The sequence below is a fragment of the Puntigrus tetrazona genome, chromosome 9 (assembly GCF_018831695.1).
Source record: "Puntigrus tetrazona isolate hp1 chromosome 9, ASM1883169v1, whole genome shotgun sequence".
NCBI lineage: Eukaryota > Metazoa > Chordata > Actinopteri > Cypriniformes > Cyprinidae > Puntigrus > Puntigrus tetrazona.
The window spans coordinates 17,858,013-17,879,733 of NC_056707.1; the positions used below are offsets into that span (position 1 = coordinate 17,858,013).

Genomic DNA, 21,721 nt, shown 5'->3' on the forward strand with positions numbered 1-21,721 from the left:
AGACTCGTATCATGTTTTAAATATTCTCCTCTTGACATCGAACTTACAGCATTCATAACACCAAGACTTCTGACAGGAGAAGGTGGGGAACTGCCGTTATGTCATGTATGAATTTCCTGGCCTGAAAATGCAGGCTTTTTGACAGTCTACGTTCTCAGCAGAAGAGGAATTTCTTCAAAGCGCTTGTCAGGAGAAAGATTAATTGTGTTTCCGCTCCCTGGAGTCCCACAGATTGGCCATTACAAAACAGTTTTTATCTCATTGGTTCAGGCAATGCCTTTCAACCCCTCTCTAAATGAAACCTTATTATTGTCCCCATGCCTCAACTTAATAAGTGACAGTTTTCTCACAAAACTGTGTTTTTCTTCTCTCCTCCCCCATCGTAGGTGTCATTGCCCACACAACGAATTATGTCGGTAAAAGAAAAAGAGTGTCAAATGGCTCTCTTCTCCAGTGTTTCCCATAATTTACTTGACGTGTGATTAAAAATAATGCCCCCGTGTACCACCGGCATCCCAGAAGAGCAGGAAATTGGTTCTGAGTGGGCAGTGAAGAAGAACTTTATGTTCTGTGCTTCAAGGAGAGACGTTGCTAAAAGCCATAAAGGGATGAACACATAAACAGCCATCCTGCTGGTGGGAAAGTAGATTTGTAGATATCTGTTGTTTAGGCCTATGTTTGTTTTTTAGGTGACAATGCCTGCTGGGTGAATTATGGTGGTTGCGGTACCCTCTGTTTGGCCGTCCCAGGAGGCCGGGTGTGTGCGTGTGCTGACAACCAGCACCTGGACAAGAACAATGTCACATGCTCTGGTAGGTTGCTTTGAATGCCATTCCCTTTAGGAGAAATAAATAAATAAATAAATAAAATGTGTGTATATAATAATTATTATTATTTAGCATTTTGAAAACTGATTTAAAACTATTTGAAATCATTTTAAATTATACATTTCTAATGTTGTGTTCCATTGAAGCCATCAATTACTCAAATAAAGACAAGGACAGAATCAAAGTTAATACTGCTTTAAATAGTTTTGTCAGTTTCAATGCTATATTAAAGAGATAAATAACATGCTTGAATCATTGAAAGAGGTCTTAGAATGTTGCTAATACAAATATTATTTTGTGTATTTGGTGTAATTCAATGCTTTAAGCCCCACGTTCTAAAACTGGTCGATTGGTACAAAGAGCATTCTAAAAAATGGCTGCATCACACCTTGTAAACATAACACCATGTCTGCATTAGTGATCGGAGAAATGACAAACAAGCACTACACTACACTGCTCAAAACTTGCATTTGAATAGCTAGTAGCAGGTTCTTTTAATAAGAAAACATAACTTACAGGTTGCGAGTCAGAAGCACTAAACTGTCCTTGCAGAGATGAATTGCCCCAGTTTATGGCCTCTGTGCACAACCAACTTTTTCTGCTCTATTCAGGAAATAGTACTCTGTAAATGTGCTGAACTACCTTTAACATTTGGGTTGAACTGTTCAGGAACAGTAAATGCAACTTATACTGATTTCTAGTTGTGTCCTCTTTTGGAAGCACAAGCAAAGTAGTTTCACATTCTCACATTTCAGTCTTCTTTTTTATTTGCGTAACCATTTGGGTGGTGTTATGAAAATAAACCTACACCGTGAAGTAGAGAAGTGGGGGCATGTTTAAATGAGCCGTTTTAAGTCGGTGTGGACAAGTCATAACTTATCTCTAAAATATAAAATAAAATAAAATGTATGTAGTGTTTTCAACTTTAGGGATCGTATCTATGCACTAATGGATTGTAACATTTCAAAGAGAAAGGAAAACTTGAAATTGCATCATATGAACCCTTTAAAAAAAGTATCATGAGAATAATAGTATATATTTGAAAAGCCGTCTGTTGCTTTATTTGTATTTTTCCCTCAGACTACACATCGTCCCAACACTGTGACTGACTATATTTTCCTAAGTTCTTTTCTACAATTCAGTTTTTCTTCTCCTGAAGACTCTGCAGGTCAAGAGGAGCCCCAGCGGTGCAAAAATGATGAGTTTCAGTGCAGGAACTGGCGCTGCATACGAGTCAATTGGATTTGTGATGGAGATGATGACTGTTTAGACGGCAGTGATGAGGAGGCCCACATATGCTGTATGTACCTTGTTTTCTTTCTTTCTGACAGCGACGTATAATCCCTGTTGTGTCTGCTTTACTGAACCATCAAACCTCTGTGGCCTCAAGCTGTGTCATTTAGCATGCTCGCAGTGTCATATATGTCTGTGATGTATCACTCAATATAAAATTTCCATTCTGTTCAGGCATCACAGATGTCATTCGTTTTTTACAGACCTGGTAACAAGATGAACACTGCAACAATATTACAATGTTTGTTTTTTGTTTTTTTGTCTTTAGTATACGCAGCAGTCCAGTATACAAATCATTATGTACATTTCTTTTTAATTCACAGCGCCCCAAATGACCAGCCAAAAGTAGCTATTTCCCACAGCTGTATAACGAGTAAATATATGCTGAGAAAATATATACCGTAGCTTGACTTGCATTGGATAAAAGCATCAACATAAATGTAAATCTGAACAAGCAGACTGTTTGCATATCATTTGTAGATAATTAACAAGTTGCTAATTGACATCTCAGGGAACGACGGCTGCAATATCAAACGGGAAGAAAGCCAATATCAAATTGTTCTCCCACGCACTGCATTCCACTGCACAATCATCTCATGAGCTAATCGATAAGATAAGCAGCATGTTAAAACTATGGGGGCTGAGTCATTTTTCACCATGAGAAATACTTTAACGTGATGTTCTGCCAGAATTATCAGAATTGCAAAATCAATTTTCTGCTCTGCTGGGATGTCCTATAGTTTAATACGGCTGAAACTTTACTGCCTGATCCCACTCGAATCCGGTTTTCCATTTCATCTGTTACTCATTGTCTGTTGGGGACGCGTTGAGTATCCAGAGTTATGAGTAATAGCAGGTTCTATTATTAAATAGAGCAAATAGTAGAGGAAAACACGGGCGCTACTTTAAATAAACTCAAAAGCCTGAGGGCAAACGCATATATTTGAGATAAATATGAAGCTAGCTCAAGAGAATAGATGAATAGCACAATGAAAACTGCTGTGTCAAAACAAAAGTAGAGTATTATGCATATGAACTCACTTATATGTAGAGGGGGCTGTCAGCAGTATAACAAAACATGTCAAAAAAATCTAAATAAAAAAAATATATGAGACAAGAGAAATATATGTCAAGCTTGAAAATGCTTTGTAACATTCTTAGATGCAATATGTTTTTTTTTTTTTTTTACAAAACATTTCCCGTTTGACATGCACTGATTTTTGTTTGTATGTTTGTTTCTGCTGTTCCTTCTAGCTAACCACAGTTGCCCGGTTGACCAGTTCAAGTGTCCCAATAATCGCTGCATTCCCAAAAGGTGGCTTTGTGATGGAGCCAATGACTGTGGAGATAACGAAGATGAGTCTAATAAAACATGCTCAGGTAAGAGCTCGACTCCCTCATACATATTAAACAGATCCATCCACCAATATGCATCACTAATACATCGGGGTCACTTATTATAAAACTCATGAATATTTCTTTGCCTTCCTGTTATACAGTTGCATAACTGTAGAATCTTAAAACAAACATTGATATGACTTAATTATAAATATATAATCATTAATATTATACAACATAATCAAGTGGCACAACTAGGCAACCTATATACAATTTTCTGTTGTTATCATTAAATCATTTTCACAAAAATATGATGCATATAAATTAGTTTTTGGACAGTGGTTATTCCGACACTGCACATACAAAAATACAACTAGAAAATTGTCTTGGTAATTACAAGCATATTTTCATGTTTAAAGAGGCAAGTGTTGTTACTAATATACTAACTTATACGCTAAAACACGATTTTCTGTAGTAACTGCGAACATTGCTGTTTTCCATTGAAAAGTGAGTGACAGCATCAGCTTCAGCAATTGCAGAGTGATTTTGAAATGATGGTTTGTTATTTTTCTCACTGATGAGTGTTTGAATTCACCATATCTGTTAAGGCAGTCACGCTACCTTCTCAGGTATATATAATAGAGCAAGGAGCATTGACTTTACTTTCTTATGAGAGCATGATAATCGATAAGTGCATTTGTGCAATGAAGTGAACTTTCTTGCCACGGATTGTCAGAATCACTTTTCCCCAACCTTCTTTTTACAAACCCGAGTAACACCTGGCCTGTTTCCAGGAGTTAACACTCTTTCACTAGTTTAAGTGCTGTAAGATCAATGGAAGGGAAGAACAGATGTGATAAATGCTGTCAACAGTCTGACATCCCTCTGATAAAGCTGACCCTCCAGCCGGAGACGGCTCAGACCTTTGTTGACTTGGCAGAAGCAGTTAGAGCAAAGCGATGTGGAACACAAGTGATTATACTGAATCAGTGAGGAGCTGAAATTGACAGCAGATGTTAAAGCGATTTAATATTTCATGATTCAAGATGATCTGAAGCAGAGAATTGCTTGAATTGGCTGTAAAATAGTCTCTGGTGTATCAGTGCAATTTTGATCAGTAAGCTCAGAATTAAATGATTGCCTTTTGGTGGGACTAATTCCTGGAGTCACACATGAGATTAAACTACCTTAAAGAAATTACTCCTAGACTTAAATGGATTGCCTCTTTTAGGTGTATTTAAAGTGTGGCCATTAGGTTTAGGAATCAAAAATTGCAAGGTGATTTAATTATGCGTCTTTAAAAATAACCTTTGTTGTTGTTGTTCTGTTAATTGTTTAGGTTTTTTTTTATTTTTTTTTTTAGTTTAGTTTTGAAACAGTAACAACAGCAAAAGAAGGCGAAGGTAAAGATTCCCCCAAAATACTAATAAATATAACAACCCAAATGATAGTAGTGTATATAGTTGATTCAAGAAACTATTCAAAAAACGTTTAATTTTTATTATAGAACTATACATGTTGTAATCATAGTTTCTTTGTGTAATTACTTTCGTTTTGTTTATCCAAGAATATTATTCTAATGTCTACACATTTTTTTTTTCTTGCTCAAAATTGTCAAACAGGCAAACAAAGAAATAATAGAATTGTTATATGGAAGCATCGCTATATTATCTCAGTTGGTCACTGCTGAAAACTCAAAATGCCATGAATAATCAGATTATCGTGTCGCCTTTATGGTTTTGTCTTTAGCCCAGCCGTGTCGAGCTGGTCAGTTCACTTGTGGTAATGGCCGCTGTGTACCAGAAGCATGGCGCTGTGATCAAGATGACGACTGTGGAGACATGTCAGATGAGTCCACTTCCTGTGGTGAGTCACTGTCCTACTAGCTAATTGGCTTGGCAAATTTGACTGTGGTGTAACTGGTGAATCTGTCAGCGCTGTCATCATGAACCTGCTTTATTTAGGACAAGTCGCTCTTATCCCTTTTCCACCAACACACTACTTGTAACAAATCTGGCTCCATTAAATGTGTTTCTGCAACCAAACAAACTGAAAACAAACCAAAAAATTAGATATAATAATGTAACAAATACTGTAATTTGCCATGATTGTTTATGGACAGGTTATGCTATAAAATAGTAAGTTTGTCTCTCAAAAAACACTTGCCAGTTCTCAAAGAGCTTTGACTCCAGTGGTGTATTTTTGCCGCCCACTCTTACATTATTTCGCCAAAAACATCTACATGTCAATGTTCAGGACAGAGTACAATGTTAACCAAGTACAGCACATTTCTCCAACCCCCCGAGTCTGTGCTTTTAGAAGCAGATAGGAAAAGGGAATTAAACTTAGATGCAGGAGCTTTTAAGAGTGTGGTGGTAATACAAATCATAGATTCTCTGATGTTAAAAGCTCACCATAACCGCATCCCAGACCCTGAAAGCAGATGAAAGAATATGACACAGGGCTTTGAGAGGAAATGACCCAGGAAGGTTACCACTGTGAGCACCCGCAGTGAAAAGACTATTCAAAGCAGCACATGAATGCTGGGAATGCTGGGTAAGACAGGTAGCCCTTTGAAGAGTCTTAGCAATCTAAGTCAGAAAAATTTTCCTTTGTCATCGGTTCTTATAAAAGGAGTTAAAATGTTATGTATATATATATATATATATATATATATATATATATATATATATATATATATATATATATATATATATATATATATATATATACTTTAGCTAAATACAGCTTAATGGTATATGGCATACATAATGGCATACATAATTTTTTATGTTTTCATATAATCTTAATGTTGATGTTTATTTATTCATTCATTCATTCATTCATTCATTCATTCATATTTTACACATGTCATCCTTAACATCCTAAATCAAAATTCATGTTTGTATCTTTATTATGAGAATAGGGTAATCATAATCAAACTAATCTGGCTGCTATTTTAAAATGTTGAACAGCTATAAAATACATTTGTAATCTTATTTATTTATTTATTCTTTTTTGAATACATGTCAGCCTCATGTCATCTCTAGGTCTATGTCAAGAAAATTGTTGCTCGTGCTGTTTTCTGTTGACTATGCACAAAAATCACCATTCGGGCATGTGATGCATTGTTTCCCTGGGGTCTCTATGCATTGATATATACATTAAACGGTCTGTGTAAACACATCTTTTCATAGTGTATCTATATTACTTCTCCTTTTACTCCCTCAAGCACAAAATTGAAATTCTGACTCCTCTTCCATTTCTATATCATGCTATGCGCTAACAATGTAACTTTCTGGGGTTCTGTCACCAAATGCTGCAAATTGCTCAAAGTGCTATTGTCTTGGTTACCTCCGCTGTGTCTTAGGCTGCCTCAGTACACTCTTGCACAAACACTCCCAGTGTAAGCAGTAATTAGAGTGTACGCCTGACTTCACTTAATCGTAATCAAGCTGAGCAAAAAGACGTGGAGCTCCACTGCCTCTAACAACTGCACTGCGCACAGTACACCTGAAACACTGTGACTCTCAGCTTGCTGTATGCTAATTGCCATTTTCGAAGTACAGTATTCTCAGCTTTCAAAAAAACAAAAATTTTTTCCTGCCAAGAATATTAGTTTAACAAGATAGCTGTGGCAGTTTTGGTATTATTTATAATCGACATAAAAAAGTAAAGAATTGTAAAAAATTTCAATTCAAATTATGAATATTCATGATTGTGTTTAAAATATGTATTGGTTGTGGTGTGCTCATAATTACTCATAATACTCCGTTCATGTCAGAGCATGGCCCAATGGAATAATGTTAGGTATGTTATGGTGATTTTTTTGGTTGGTTATGGTTTTAGACTATGATGTGTCAAACATTTAATCATAATTAATTACATCCAAAATAAGGGTATTCGTTTACATAATATATGAGTGTGTACTGTGTATATTTTTTATGTAAATGCAAATGCATGTATATATTTAAGAAAATAATAATACAAAATATAATAATATAAATAAATCTATATACATGTTATATGTTAATATTTGTTAATATGTTAATATTAACAAAATATACATAATGTACATTTATTCATATATATATATATATATATATATATATATATATATATATATATATATATATATATATATATATATATATATGTATTGTAAAACAATTTTTTGGCTGTGATTTATCATGATTAATCATTTGACAGAACTAATATTTATGTAGTATATATATATATATATATATATATATATATATATATATATATATATATATATATATATATATATATATAGTGCATATAATTGTTTGCAATATGACTATATAATGGAATATTTCTCTTTTAAATTACAGATTCTGTAGAAGTCATTTGTCTCGGTGTCGTTGTAGTTTCTGTATTTTTTTATTTTATTTAGTTATGGATGGAATGGCACCTTGTCATATCTAGTAATTCTGTATTTTGAAAATAGGACTATAATTTAAAAAGTAATTTAATATATGAATTGCTGCTTCTATTTCCATTATTGGACATCAAATCTTGAAAACATTTCCACATAGGATTGTTTCATAATCTAAGAGATATGAACTTGAACTGCCACTGTCTACTGCACAGATTCGTATTTTTAAGTGATTTTTTTCTTCCTTCAAATCAAATTTCAGTGGGCAGAGTTATTACCACCGCAGTCTCACTGCTTGTTGTTGAACCTGATGTATTGTGAGAACTGGATGTTGAAAGTAGTAATTGCCAAAGTCAGGGGACTGGAACACTCTGTTGTGAAATTTAGAAGTAGGATTTACTCCTGTCAACAATAACAGAAACACGTTCTGGGAATAAACGTTCAAACACAACTATTTTTTCTTTTATTTGTTGACTCACCTGTAATCTTGACTTGTAACAGTCCTCTCCTAGATTAGCAACACTTCGAATGATGTGCTTTCCAATGACTTCCAAGAGTTCTCATTTGTGCCAGCAAAGGTTTTATTTGTAAGGTGCAAAGTACAATTCCCTAAAAGTAATTTTCTCAGGGAAACCCATGGGATCTGTTATTTCTGAAATCTCACATGCTCAGTTTACAGCTGTTGGTGTTTTGGAGATGTCACCCCGTGGAGCAAAAGCTCTTTTAAGATACAGTGAATGATGCCTATGCGCATACTCAAGCAATTTTGCTTAATTACGCATTAATTTTCACAGATTTCAACCCATTTCTCATAAATATAGCCATTTTTTGAAGACTCTTAAATAGTTTTGTAATGAAGGAACATCATCTTGACTCTCCACTCATGTGAGCTATTCTTTAACGTGAAGCTTGTTCATTCAGTCTCTTCAAGCTATGAATCATGAGCTATTAACAATGTGCCCATTAAAACAGCACTCAAGCCTAAGATGTTCTAAGGGAACTGTCCATGTTCATATTCAAAATATATATTGGTTATGGTGTGCTATTTGTGTGATTACTCATAATACTTCTTTCATGTCAGAGCAAGGCCCACAATCAAGTACAGCTAGGAGACAAGAGAATATTTAACATATGACTTGTTACTGAACAGAAGCAAAAAAAAATAATAATAAAGCATTCACTAAAAGCAAATGCACTTATAATTACCTTTGATAACTTGAACATCATCTGTGGATATGCGCATACTACCTGGTAGACTATGTGGAGGTTTCTTGACTGAACTGAGAAAACAGAAACAGATGTTGTTCCACCATTGCTTGTCATGTCACTTTTCCTGTACGCATATGAGCGGTGATATATTCAAGGAATGATTTAACGAGGTACAAAACAAGATACTTATGAGCTTTTGCAGATTGCATTCAGCAAAAAACTTGTAAATGCGCCAGTGATTTTTTTTTTTTTATTTTTTTTTTTTTTTTTCCAGAAATTAATCTTTATCTTAAAACAAAGTCAATTTTCACCCAAGGCATCGCGATCCACAGGTTAATAGCAAAACCTGCAGTAATTCATAATGTTGAAACAATAACCTTTTGATATCTTTAAATCAACTCTGTACTAAAGCGCACAGACCGTGCTATCTCATCGCTGGTGTGTTATTGCTTCCTGGCAAGCTCTTATTGCCTCTGACTGTTTTCCACTGCATCTGTGAGGTCTCCTTTTCCCTTTGTTTGTAATTTCTTTTCATTAACCTTAGCAAGAAAATAGCAATAATTCACAGTGACATTTCACATGACCTTCAGGGTGTTTCGTTTTCCGCAATACTGGCACTAAACCCCAGTGGTATGACTTGTGTTTAAAAAAAAAAAAACCCGGTGCACTGTGAGAGAATAGTTACCGATTTAAGCTCGCCCCCCAAACTTACAAGAAACTATGACATTTCCTGAGGACAAAAGAGCCTCCAAATTTAATCTATTAGCATGACAGGGCAATCTGTGCCAGGACAAACTTCTTTTGCAATTTTTCAAAGCTAAAAGCTAAATGAAAAATGGCTTCTCTTCTCCGGTGTATCAAAGAGACAGTGATGTATTGGATGGGGTTCAAGCATCGTGGCGATTGTTTCTCACGCACTTTCGTTTTGCTCACAGCGTTCCCTACCTGTGAAGCTCTCAGCCAGTTCAGCTGCGCTAATGGGAGGTGCATTAGCATGAAGTGGCATTGTGACTCAGGTGAGTGTATCCAGAAGTAAGAAAATACTTACCATTTGCTTTACTTGCTCTTCCATTTAGCACGATGATGTATTAGCCTATTTTCTCAGGAGCTGATAAAAGAAAGCCCGGCACTTTAATTCAATTAAGTCCATTGATCCTACTGTCCAGTCTTTTTTTGTTGCACAAGAAATTCATCACATTAATAACCATTAAATATTCACAGATTATTTTATCTGAAATATCTCCATTTCAGGTCAAGGTGGGTGTAAAATAACGACCTCTATAATTTATTGCCAGCCCTCAAGGCCTGCAATACATTATTGACTGCGTGCAATACTCGATTATCAACAACAATAAAGCTTGCTCTTTTATATTTGTTTTTCTTATTTCTTTCTATCTCCCCTTTTTTGTCCTCAAATGAGCGCATTCAGCCAAGGTCAGCACATGGAGGCGGTTTTTCTTATCCAGGGTCAGGGCCTTCGGATACCTTACTGATTTTTCAGCACAAAATGAGGCTTGGCGTAATTTGATGCCCTAAAGACTCTTGTTTGAAAATCTCCTGTGGTACTGTCCTCTGTTTTATCATTTCCGTTCCTAGTATTGTGCAACAAAGCATGAAGCACAACAGGGTTAAAGACCCCCTTAAGGAAAATGTGCCATTTTCTGGTACCAAAAGTGTATGACGATCCTAAAATCTATTTATTTTTTTATTGTATTTTGATGGAGCAACACAATTTGTGTGACAATGCATGATGAAAAACTCCCTACTATATACACATGTATACAAAAGTTAGTTGTATTTTTTCAGCAGGGATGCATTAAATTGATTTAAAGGGACAATAAAGATATTTATAATGTTACAAAATATATCTATTCCAAAGAAACTGTTTTTTATATTCACTGAAGAATACTGGGTCAAAGACAAAACGCATCATGGTTTTAACAATAAAATATATATGTATGTATATACTGTATGTAGATAATATTAGAAATATTTCTTGAAAATCAGCATGTTTCAGAATGGTTTCTGAAGGTTCATGAAGACTGTAATGTAGTAATAGAGTAAGGGCTGCTGAAATAAATGACCTTTTTAATATATTGTAATAGAAAACAATTATTTTAAATTTCAATTTTTAATTGAATAACAACAGGCTTAGTGTGCATAAAAAACTTCTTTCAGAAAATAATTAAAAAGAATACACTACTAAAACTTATAAATGAAAGTGTATGTCTATATTATATTCTCAAAAGTTTTCTTTTGTAATGAATAAAGTTATTCTGCAAGATATTAATTCTGCATGACTGTACTGTGTTTGTGAGCATAGATGACGACTGTGGAGACAACAGTGATGAGGCAGGCTGCGTCCACTCCTGTGCCAATGGACAGTATAAGTGCACTAGCGGCCGGTGTATCCCAGACCACTGGGCCTGTGACGGAGACAATGACTGCGGGGACTTCAGTGATGAAAATGTGACTTGCGCTGGTGTTGCTCCTGGTAAGACATCACATTTCTTTGTTTCACATTTTCAGATCTTTTCTTTTTTAGCATGGACAATGCGGCTGTTATTTTTGGTTGAGATGCACATTATGCATCAGATCAATATATATATATATATATATATATATATATATATATATATATATATATATATATATATGTGTGTGTGTGTGTGTGTGTGTGTGTGTGTGTGTGTGTGTGTGTGTGTGTGTGTATACAAGGGGGTATTTTATATGGTATATGTGCAGCAGCAGTATTTCTTACATGTTCACAGCAGCATGTCTTAGGATATATTGGTAGTAGCATTACTCTATACAGTCTCTGTACAGTTCTCAGAAAGTTGTCATGACAAAAATTATGGCAAAATGCTAATGAGCTATAAATTGTGTTATAGTATACAGCAAAGGATCTAAGCAATATGCCTGCCACAAAATAAAAATCAATTTCAAATTTTAATTATACAATGAGATATTGCGCAGCATGCTATTACAACCAAATGTTATAACCCTTAAAAATTGAAATGGAAGATTGAGAAGTATTATCTTTACAGCATTACTATTACATCTGAGTACTTGGGTACTTGTCCCTAGTTACAGTGTATGCCCAATAAAAGCATCGGAGTAATCAAATAGCGTTTAGAGAGGTCAAGCTTCCCTGTTACATTAATTAAAAATGCATTTGTGTTTGTTTCTGTACACAAACAACTTAACCAACTTACCTAATGGTTCCCTGAGAATCTGTTTAACACGACTAATTAGGAGACTAACAAAGAGCTGAATGATAGCGATCAAGTCAGTCTTGCTTGTAATTGCCTTGGTGCAATGTCCCTAATTTGAGGAACACAAGTTTAAAACTTTCTCTCTCTTTCTTCACTTGACAGATCTAATCTCATCTAAGCTCACTAGGGAACCACCTTACAGATTTGAATCTTTTAATCTGTTGTAATTACCTCTGAAAGCTGAGGCCGAGTCCTCCGATGCTTTCAGCTCACCAGCTTGTCACAGAAATGTTGGAGCCATTCATCAAACAGGCTCCTGACGGAGGTCCTCAGCTCCTGTCCGTCTCTGAGGGATTGTCCGACTCATATCCTCCCAGCCCAGGGCTCAGATCATTGTATAACACATACTCCGTATGTGTAAAGTGGAGGAGACACTGGTTACTCTTAGCATTAGCCTTAAGCAAAGAAGGTGGCCCTTTAGTCTTTAGGGGTTCAGAATGTTACCAGATGTCTTTTTCAGGAGGCCATTTGTTGTTGTTGTTGTTTTTTATTTGATGGCAGGCAGGAGATCAAGGTGGGGTTGGTGTATAAATGCATTTTTAAAGTATGTATTTAAATCCTGTCAATTGTCATGGTTCAGAATGAATCAGAAACTTTTGAGGCAGGCTACAGTAAAAAAAAAGAAAAAAAAAGGCTTTTCTTTTGTGCTTGTCTTACTTTTGAAGAAAATCTCGGCCCTGTTCTTTGCGTTGCAGCGCACAGACACTTAAAGTCTTTGCCAGGGTCGGAGAGAATATTTAAATATTTATTAAAGTGACAAGAGAAAATCTTGAAGTATGCTTGATAAAATACTGCCAGTTTAACATTATTAAGGCAGGTTGAAGTAGTTTGAAGTTAGAGAGTCTATGAGCTTTAAACTTTTCTTTTCCATTTGCCTTGCTATTTTTAATTCTTAGCTGTGCCATTATTGAATCTTTTAGTACTTTCTGTGCTATATGTGTTTTATTCACGAAAATGACTCTGTGTTAGAAACGGACTACAGTGGTTTTGCCAAATTATTTTTTTCATTAATTAAAAAGAGCAGAGAGTCATTTGTTTGGGAATAAAACTACGCTGGTGTTCTATTCACAAATACGAACTAAAACTTTTATTCAGAAATTGGTCTTGTTGTATGTGTTTGATTCACTAAAATGAATAGGCTAATTGGAGTAAGTGATCACGCTTGCACGTTTGATTCGAACATTCAGGCCTTTTGTGCTAGAATGGAAATACACTGGTCATGCTGTATGTGTTTGATTCACTAAAAATAGCTAATTCGAGTATAAGTTGTGTTGTAATCAGACTACGCTGGTCATTCTGAATCTTTCTTCTTGATATACGTACTGGTGTCATCTGTTTGGGATTTCAGCTACACTGGTCGCTCTGTATGTGTTTTATTTACCAAAAAGATCTGACTCAGTGTCTGTGTCATGTCCAGCTTTGCCTCCTGTGGAATGCAGTGGAGAGGAGTTTCACTGCCGTGCTGATGGGACCTGCATCCCTGAGCGCTGGCGCTGCGATGGGGATAAAGACTGCGAAGACGGCAGTGATGAAACAAACTGCAAAGGCGTCAAAAGAATGTGTGATCCCCAGGCAAAGTTTACCTGCAAGAGCTCAGGTGAGCCTTCCAGGTGTTCCTCAAAGCCAGTTAATCTGTGCTGACCTTACATTTATTTCATGCACTGACCTACAGCTATATTTTCTCCTTGTGTTCTGTATACATATATCAAAACTGTTAAAGTCTGTGAAGCAGCGGGTGATATTTTATACCACAATGCCATCCTTGAGCTTTCAGTTATCTTTGCCTCTTGCAAATTGAGTCGGATGATAAATCCAGCCTGTTTTTCGTTACATGGTGCAATCCTTTGCAATATCTCTGTATGTTAGAATTCGTATTTATGAAGAACGGCTGAGATGAATGGTGTGAGGTGGAATGATTTGTACTTCACAGTGAGGTGTATTTTGGTAGCAGCGTCATTGTTTTATATTCAAAGTTAGCTATGACATTAAACTGAAAAGGTGAGGTAGGTAATTTCTGTGCCGCTAGCATGACAGATGGAAAATGAAGACACCTAAAGTTTTCACAAACATTTCTCAGTTAAATATTAGTCAGTCAAAGTGACAGTCCGGTCCCTAATTTGCAGCTCCTTGTTAGGCCAATGTTTGTGTGTTGGTCTGATGTTGGAACAAACAGAGTACATTTTTCCTGTTTGCACTTATTAAGAAACAAAGCTACAAATAAGCTTATTTGTATTTAAATATTAAGCTGAGGCAGAAGAACTTATGGAATGTATTGGAAAAAATTACACATCTCACCTCTACACAAAAAGTATTATGTGCAGAATTCAGCTTCCTGTGTTTCTTTTGAACGTATTTGGTGTAATTTGTATCTATCAGAAGTTTTTTTCTCCACTCAAACCATAGTGAAGTCAATCAACTGGGGGCCTTTTGATGTAGCAGTCGCCCTAATTGTAAAAGATTGCCTTGAAAAGACATCTACAACCAAGCCATAAAAGAGCTCAAGAATTGTTCGTTGTTTTGTTCCTATTCCTTTTGATGTCAAAAATGTGCTAAAAAGCAGCATGGTGCACTCTTTCTAGACCACTGCACGGCACACTGAATGCCCAATCCCATATTATTTTGACAGGCTCAGAAACAGACTAAACCTGTTCACCTGTTTATCTGATCATGAAGGTAATCTGAACACCGTTCAAAGGTTTGGGGGCAGTAAGTTATTTCTTTTTTTTTTTTTTTTAAATAAATGCCTTTAGTCATTATATGCACTTTAATTCTTCAAAAGAGACATTTATATTGTTTCACTTTTATTTCAAATAAACACTGTTCATATCAACTTTTTATTCATCAAAAAATCCTGTAAAAAAAAACGTATTGTGGTTTCCAGAAAAAAAAAGCGTTTAATAACATTAAACATTACGTAAATGCAGTCTTGGCTTGCCTAAGAGACAAAAACATATTAACAAATAAAAATCTTATAGACCTTTGATAGAAGCCTTGATAGAAGCTGGGAGGCTGAAATTTGGATGTATTCATCGCAAAGCATCTCTCTGACACCTTCTAAACCCTGATGATCCTGGGGTATTCATACTCTGTTCTGATCCCCTGTAAATTTATAGGACTCTTTATAATGCTTTAACCTTTATAAAAGCCTTCCAAGTGAGCTAGAAGCCTGAAACTTCAGTGCTGTATGTCAGCAGCCTTTTACTTTAAAAAGTATAATTTGGCTAAATTAAAAATTACTTGAAATCTAGCATGTTTAGTTTAATGAATGAGCTGTGTGAAAAATAAATGTTTAATGATAAAAAGGTTTGAACAAATGTTGCAGTGTGTCTCTGAGGGTTAAATGAGCTAAAGCTTCTATATTTATCTGACGTCATGCCAGTGTGACGTTACGGCAACTTTTAAAATTTACCCAGATTTATCTTCATGCTTACCTACAAACAACAAATTAAGCTTGACAGTTTGATTTATATAGCGGTCTGACTGAATGTTGTGTCCCAAGGGAAGTGTATCAGCAAGAGCTGGGTGTGTGACGGTGACAACGACTGTGAAGACCGCTCAGATGAGGAATCATGTGAGTCCTCGGTCTGTAAGCCCCCCACTCAGCCCTGTGCCAATGACTCCAGCATCTGCCTGCCCCCCAACAAGATCTGCGATGGGAGAAACGACTGTACTGACCATTCCGATGAGGGTCCTTTCTGTGGTGAGTGCATATGAGGCTTTGATAAAAGGATAAGGGGAGATTTCATTAAATATGAATCATTTCAACCCTAATTTTGGATTGGATAAGCCATGCTAAATAAATTTGAACCTGTGATTGCTTATTCTACATTGCTGTGCCACATACATTATGTTGCTTAGCAACTATATATAGACTGCAGTTAGGGTAAGGAACAGTTTACTTGGCAGAAGAATGATTGATACAAAATATTACATTGAAAATATATCTTTGCCAAAGGTATTTTTATTTATTTATAAAAACGTTGGTTTTTAAATTGATTCAACGCAAGTGTTGCAGTGTCACAAGTGTGCAATGCTTATCACTGGGTTCATAATGCTTGCATTCACAGCTGCATTCACTAAACCTTGTGTCTAATGCTAATTGAAAACTGCTGTGCTATTACGTGAAGTCTGGTCAGATCTGCAAGAAATGCTGGATAGATTGAATGAGATGTAGTCAAGCGGAGTAGTTCTGTCAATAAACAGGAAGCCAAACCATGAAAAGCTAACTAACCAATGAGAATAAAATACCTGAGCTGTATAGATTCAGACTCATACACTTGAGCAAATCAATACGTATTGTGTTTACCTCTCCGTGGGAGAAAAGATTTTGATAATGCTGCGTTTATGCCCGCACGGCATGTTCCTCAGGACTGCTTGAATCTCTTTGAGTTGCGTCCTTGAGCGAGTGTAATGGAAAGCTGGCATATGCTCTGTAAGCTACCAGCACAAGAAAACACAAAGCTCTTCTGAATGAGAGCAAAACATGAGGATCTGTTTTCCTCTGAAGCCCTCACTTGGGAAAGTGTCTCCTGAGAGTCACCGATGTATAATTCTCTCAGAATGCGACTAGACAAACATTTCAGTGACTTTCAGAGCATTGCCAGCAGCCGCCCATGGGAACCCACCCCTCATGTTCTGAGGATGAGGCACATTATCTGTCTGACTAGACCTGCGTTTGGCTTGGGCCTCTTATTGCCAATTAGATTGTGCCAGTGGACCTTGAGGTGACTGACTGACTCAGACCAGCCCAGCAGGACTCAATGCCATTTGTGACCTTTGGGAAGTAGCTATTCTTCACCTCCATATAGAATTCAGGGCCCCCTGTGAAGAAAATTCAATTCTCTCGTGCGGCCGCAGAGGGGATCATCATAATCAGTAGAGGCAAAAAGACCTTGCAAGCTGTGAGTTCCCTCCCCTTTGTCTTTCTCCCGTAAAAAAAGGACCAGGTGCTTCGATGAAAGGAAAAAGCTTATCCATTAGAGATGAGAGTCTAAGAGTAGCGGAGTTTGTCTGATCCGTTCTGAAAAGAGATGATGTATCTGAGACCTAGTTTCAAACTTAAGAAAAAGCCATTTTCCACCTTGAATGAGTTTGTTTGGCCTGAGCGGTGGCTGAACTCAAGCCTGTGGTTTCTCAATGATTCTGCCTCATGAATAAAGTAATTCTTTATTATTGTGACACACTTGGCCGGTGATGTTGACGGTGATGTTGATTAGGTTGAGAGTAATGGCCTAGTTGAGAAAGACACACCAAAACTTTTGAGGCAAAGAGTGATAAGCTTCTAGCCTTGTGTAAATGTCCAAACCAAACGGTTGGTCTTTGTTCATCTGTGGCTTTTCTGTTTCAATTCGCCCCTTGAATCTCGTATGTCAGCAAACATGGCTCCATATCACCAGCCTTTCAAATTGATTCTGTTTTTGTTCTCACTCATGCTGTTCTTGTCTGTTCCAGAGAAATGTTTGCAAGGTAATGGGGGCTGCAGTCACCAGTGTGCAGTGATCCCCAGCAAAGGGGTGGTGTGTTCATGTCCCACTGGGCTCCATCTTGGCTCTGACAACCGAACATGCGAGACAGTGGACTACTGCTCTGCTCACCTGAAATGCAGTCAGATATGCGAACAGCATAAGACCACTGTCAAGTGCTCCTGTTATTCTGGCTGGAGACTTGATCCAGATGGAGAGAGCTGCCACAGCACAGGTATTCAGATTTCTCAAAGTTTAAAAATATGTATTTCTCTTGGAATTGCCTTGCCTTGGAAGCCTGGTTAAGCTCTTCTAACATATGTGTAATACATAAATATAAACCAGTATAAATGTAACAGAATATAGATGTAGTTACTGTTAGATTTGTATCGGTTTATATCATTTATATATATATATATTGTGTAAAGCATTTCTTAAATACAAGTGTATTTGTGTGTGTGTGTGTGTGTGTGTGTGTGTGAGTGTATACGCATATAATGTATATTCATATAAATACAGTATCCAGAGTATACACACATATATTATGTGAACACAAATATCAACTTTGGATGCCATTAATCACAATTAACAGGTATGACAGTCCCAATAAAACAACAATAAATAAATAACTAAATAAATGTTTAAAAGTAAAAGAAAAAAAAAGTCTTCCAATGCAACAGCAGTTCATTCAGTATGTGTCCAGGAGTGACAAGAAAAACATATCATAGGCATATCATAAGCAGTTATAACGATATTGCTGTGCAGGAAATTTGATAGAGAAGTAGCATTATTTATCTAGACTAGTTTATGGTTCTTCGTGAAATAACTTCACTTTGCATTCTTGTCCATCCGTAGTGGATCTGTCCACAGTACACAACAATAAGAGCAACAGTAATACAATGACAGCGGGATATGCAGACAGGAGCTTCCCATTGAGCAGTTAATGTCTTTACAGCAGCATGCCTGCCAAATGCTTTTAAATTGTCTCAGGGAATCTGAATTTGGGTCATTAGTCAGAATATGACAACAAGCATCTGTGTGGTATTTTATGGATTTTGTGACGTATGTAGCTCTTGAGAGTAAGTTCTTGTTATAGCAGACAGCTGCTTTATAGCTCTCAGCAGGTTTTGTCCAGTAGCTATAGATTTAAATTCTTTATAATGTTACCTTGTAGTTCTAGAGCTGGTCTGGCAAATTAATTAAATTAACAATATGTATTATTCCTAACTATTTAATTCAGTTTTTATATTTTATATACCTGGATGACTTAGATGGAACTTGTAAACTTGTATTCTTGCCTAATTAGTAGAGGTGTTTTTTTCTTTCTCTTTAAAGACTGCTCAACTATCTTTTACCATTATCCTCAGGTTTCTCTAAGATTAGTGCTCCTGTAAATCTTTTTCATAGAGAACATCATCTAAAAGACTAATTAGTGGTTGTGCACAGACAAATGTGCATGGCAGACGCCTCAACACAAAGCGTGACGCTCTTAAAACCTCTAATGCACAGGTGTGGGTGCTAATAATCAATTTGTTTCTTCTCCAAGATCCCTTTGAGGCTTTTGTTATCTTCTCTATCCGGCATGAGATCAGACGAATCGACCTTCATAAACGTGACTACAGCCTACTCGTGCCTGGCCTGCGGAACACCATCGCTCTCGACTTCCACTTCAACCGCAGTTTGCTTTACTGGACCGACGTGGTAGAGGATAAGATCTATCGGGGAAAGCTCTCAGAGACCGGAGGTAATGAACACCCAATTTGATGTCCCATTCCCACTCGCCCTTTGTTTAACCTAAGCTTTAGTTTGAGTAGATATTCTGTTTCCCCATTCCTAGTACGCAGGTCACGTCCCCTGAACAGTAACGCAATACATAATGCGCAGTGGCTCTTTGAGTGACGCCGTAAAGCTCTGAAGGAGCTGATGAATACCCTTGTATTGTTTTGAAGACTATTTTGAAGCTGTATTAAGCACACATCTGAGTTTTTCTCTCAGAGGAACAGGCCCCCAGTGCAGCTATTGCTCTCTCCTTTTGTTAGCATTTCATAAAGCCCTCCGCAGCTGAGAATAATTGCAAACAGCTGGATTATGGATAGCTGAAAAAATATCTTGTTTACTGCTGAGGGAAAACTTCCTTTCCTTTAACACCAGTGTTTTCTTTTCTAGAGTTATTTTCAGAAACCCTGTCGAAAAGACCAGCAAATGTTATGTTTGGATGCTGATCATCTGTTGATATTCTGGTGTCCATACCAGGCTTCTTAAAGGGATAGTTCAGTCCCCAAAAAATGAAAAAAAAAGTATTGTATAGACAGAAAAGACAATTTTCTTATATAAATACCTATATAAATTTCCTATATAAAGAGAAAGCAATTCAGGTTTGGGACCAGTGTTTAGTACCGTTGATATACGTTTGTGTGTATTAATTATTAATATGTGTGTGTGTGTGTGCTTGTGTGTGTCTGCACCTGGTATTTATCACATAATGGGGACCAAATGTCGCCACAAGGATAGAAATACGAGTAAATTCTGAACTTGTGGGGAAATTTTTTAGGTCCCCATGAAGTAATAAACTTAAAAAACATATAGGATTACATTTTTTGAAAATGTAAAAATGTCAGTAGTTTCCTGTAAGATATAGGTTTAGGTGTAGGGTTGGTGTGGGACAATAACACATACGGTCTGAAATGGAAGCACAACAACATGTGTGTGTGTGTGTTTTCAGCTGATTCAACTGATTTAAAGATGAAATAAAGTATACATATTCAATGGAACAGATTCAATTAAATTGGAGTATTAAGTGAAGAATTAAAATTAAAGAATGAAATGAAAAAAACTAAATATTTAGATATATATACTATATATATATATATATATATATATATATATATATATATATATATATATATATAATCAGCTAACTGAAGTTAAAATTACTAGAAAAAATAAATAAATTAAAGGAAAAATTATTACAGTTAAATTGAAAACTAAATTGAAAAGCTAAATCAAATCTATATATATTTAAAGACTTGTATCATTTGCTGTTCGGCAACATTACTAGCACCTTGAGAATGCATTCTGGTTCAAGCTGGTCTTTTTAGAGATGAGTAGCATTTTTGAAGAGCTCAACACTTCAGAAGAAAGTTCAAAACGACCAGAATGCCTTGCTGTGCTGAATTGGAAACCCCGTCCACCCTATGAACTAGTGTGAGTGGTTTGTTTTGTAGGTGTGACCGGGGTCGAGGTTGTGATTCAGCATGGTTTGGCCACCCCAGAGGGACTCGCAGTGGATTGGATTGCAGGAAACCTTTACTGGATAGACAGCAACTTGGATCAGATTGAGGTGGCCAGGCTGAATGGGGAAATGAGAACGACTTTGATTGCCGGTGGCATGGAGCACCCACGAGCGCTGGCTGTTGACCCAGGACAGGGGTGTGTATTAGTCTCAAACCAAATTTACCACAGTCTAATTTTCTTTCCTCTTAGTCTGCTTTTCTTTTTTACATCCCCTTCAGCACTGTTCACAACAGCAAAAGCAAACAGTGAAAAAACAAGTTTTATTTCTTTTTTACCGTAATTTGTCCTCATAGAGACTATCTTGGGTACATAACAGAGCAATCATATTTCAGGGGACTTGTTTGTCATCTATTACTAATGATAGTTCTAGAATAACACGCTGCATCTAGCTGTTTATTTGTTGTGTTCTGTTTCTTTTTTTGTCTCCTTACTCTCAGCTGTGCTCTTCACTTGCTCAGCTCTACATTTATTAAGGATGCATGCTGGGAAAAGAAAGTCTCAAATATGACAGTATGAACTCAGAAAAGTCACACAATGATCCCAGTAGCATGAATAATACTCACCAACATTGTAAACGTGCAAAAAAAGAGGCTTACAGATAAGACTGCAGATATTTTGATGATC

General features: G+C 36.5%; 1 protein-coding gene across 6 annotated transcripts in view; it reads left to right on the forward strand.

Annotated features, from left to right (window-relative positions):
- Positions 1-21,721, forward strand: part of lrp1bb (low density lipoprotein receptor-related protein 1Bb) — a 228,239-nt gene that overhangs the window by 122,007 nt on the left and 84,511 nt on the right. For all 6 annotated transcript variants that reach the window (XR_006251816.1, XM_043249358.1, XM_043249353.1 and 3 more), the window contains 11 exons: positions 690-812; positions 1,987-2,127; positions 3,375-3,500; positions 5,208-5,324; positions 10,002-10,082; positions 11,390-11,560; positions 13,759-13,938; positions 15,841-16,041; positions 17,793-18,038; positions 19,350-19,547; positions 21,028-21,232. Coding sequence is in view for 5 of the 6 variants with exons in the window: in XM_043249358.1 (XP_043105293.1) it covers positions 690-812; positions 1,987-2,127; positions 3,375-3,500; positions 5,208-5,324; positions 10,002-10,082; positions 11,390-11,560; positions 13,759-13,938; positions 15,841-16,041; positions 17,793-18,038; positions 19,350-19,547; positions 21,028-21,232 (1,789 nt within the window). In the remaining variant the exon portion in view is untranslated. The remainder of the gene's footprint in view (positions 1-689; positions 813-1,986; positions 2,128-3,374; positions 3,501-5,207; positions 5,325-10,001; positions 10,083-11,389; positions 11,561-13,758; positions 13,939-15,840; positions 16,042-17,792; positions 18,039-19,349; positions 19,548-21,027; positions 21,233-21,721) is intronic.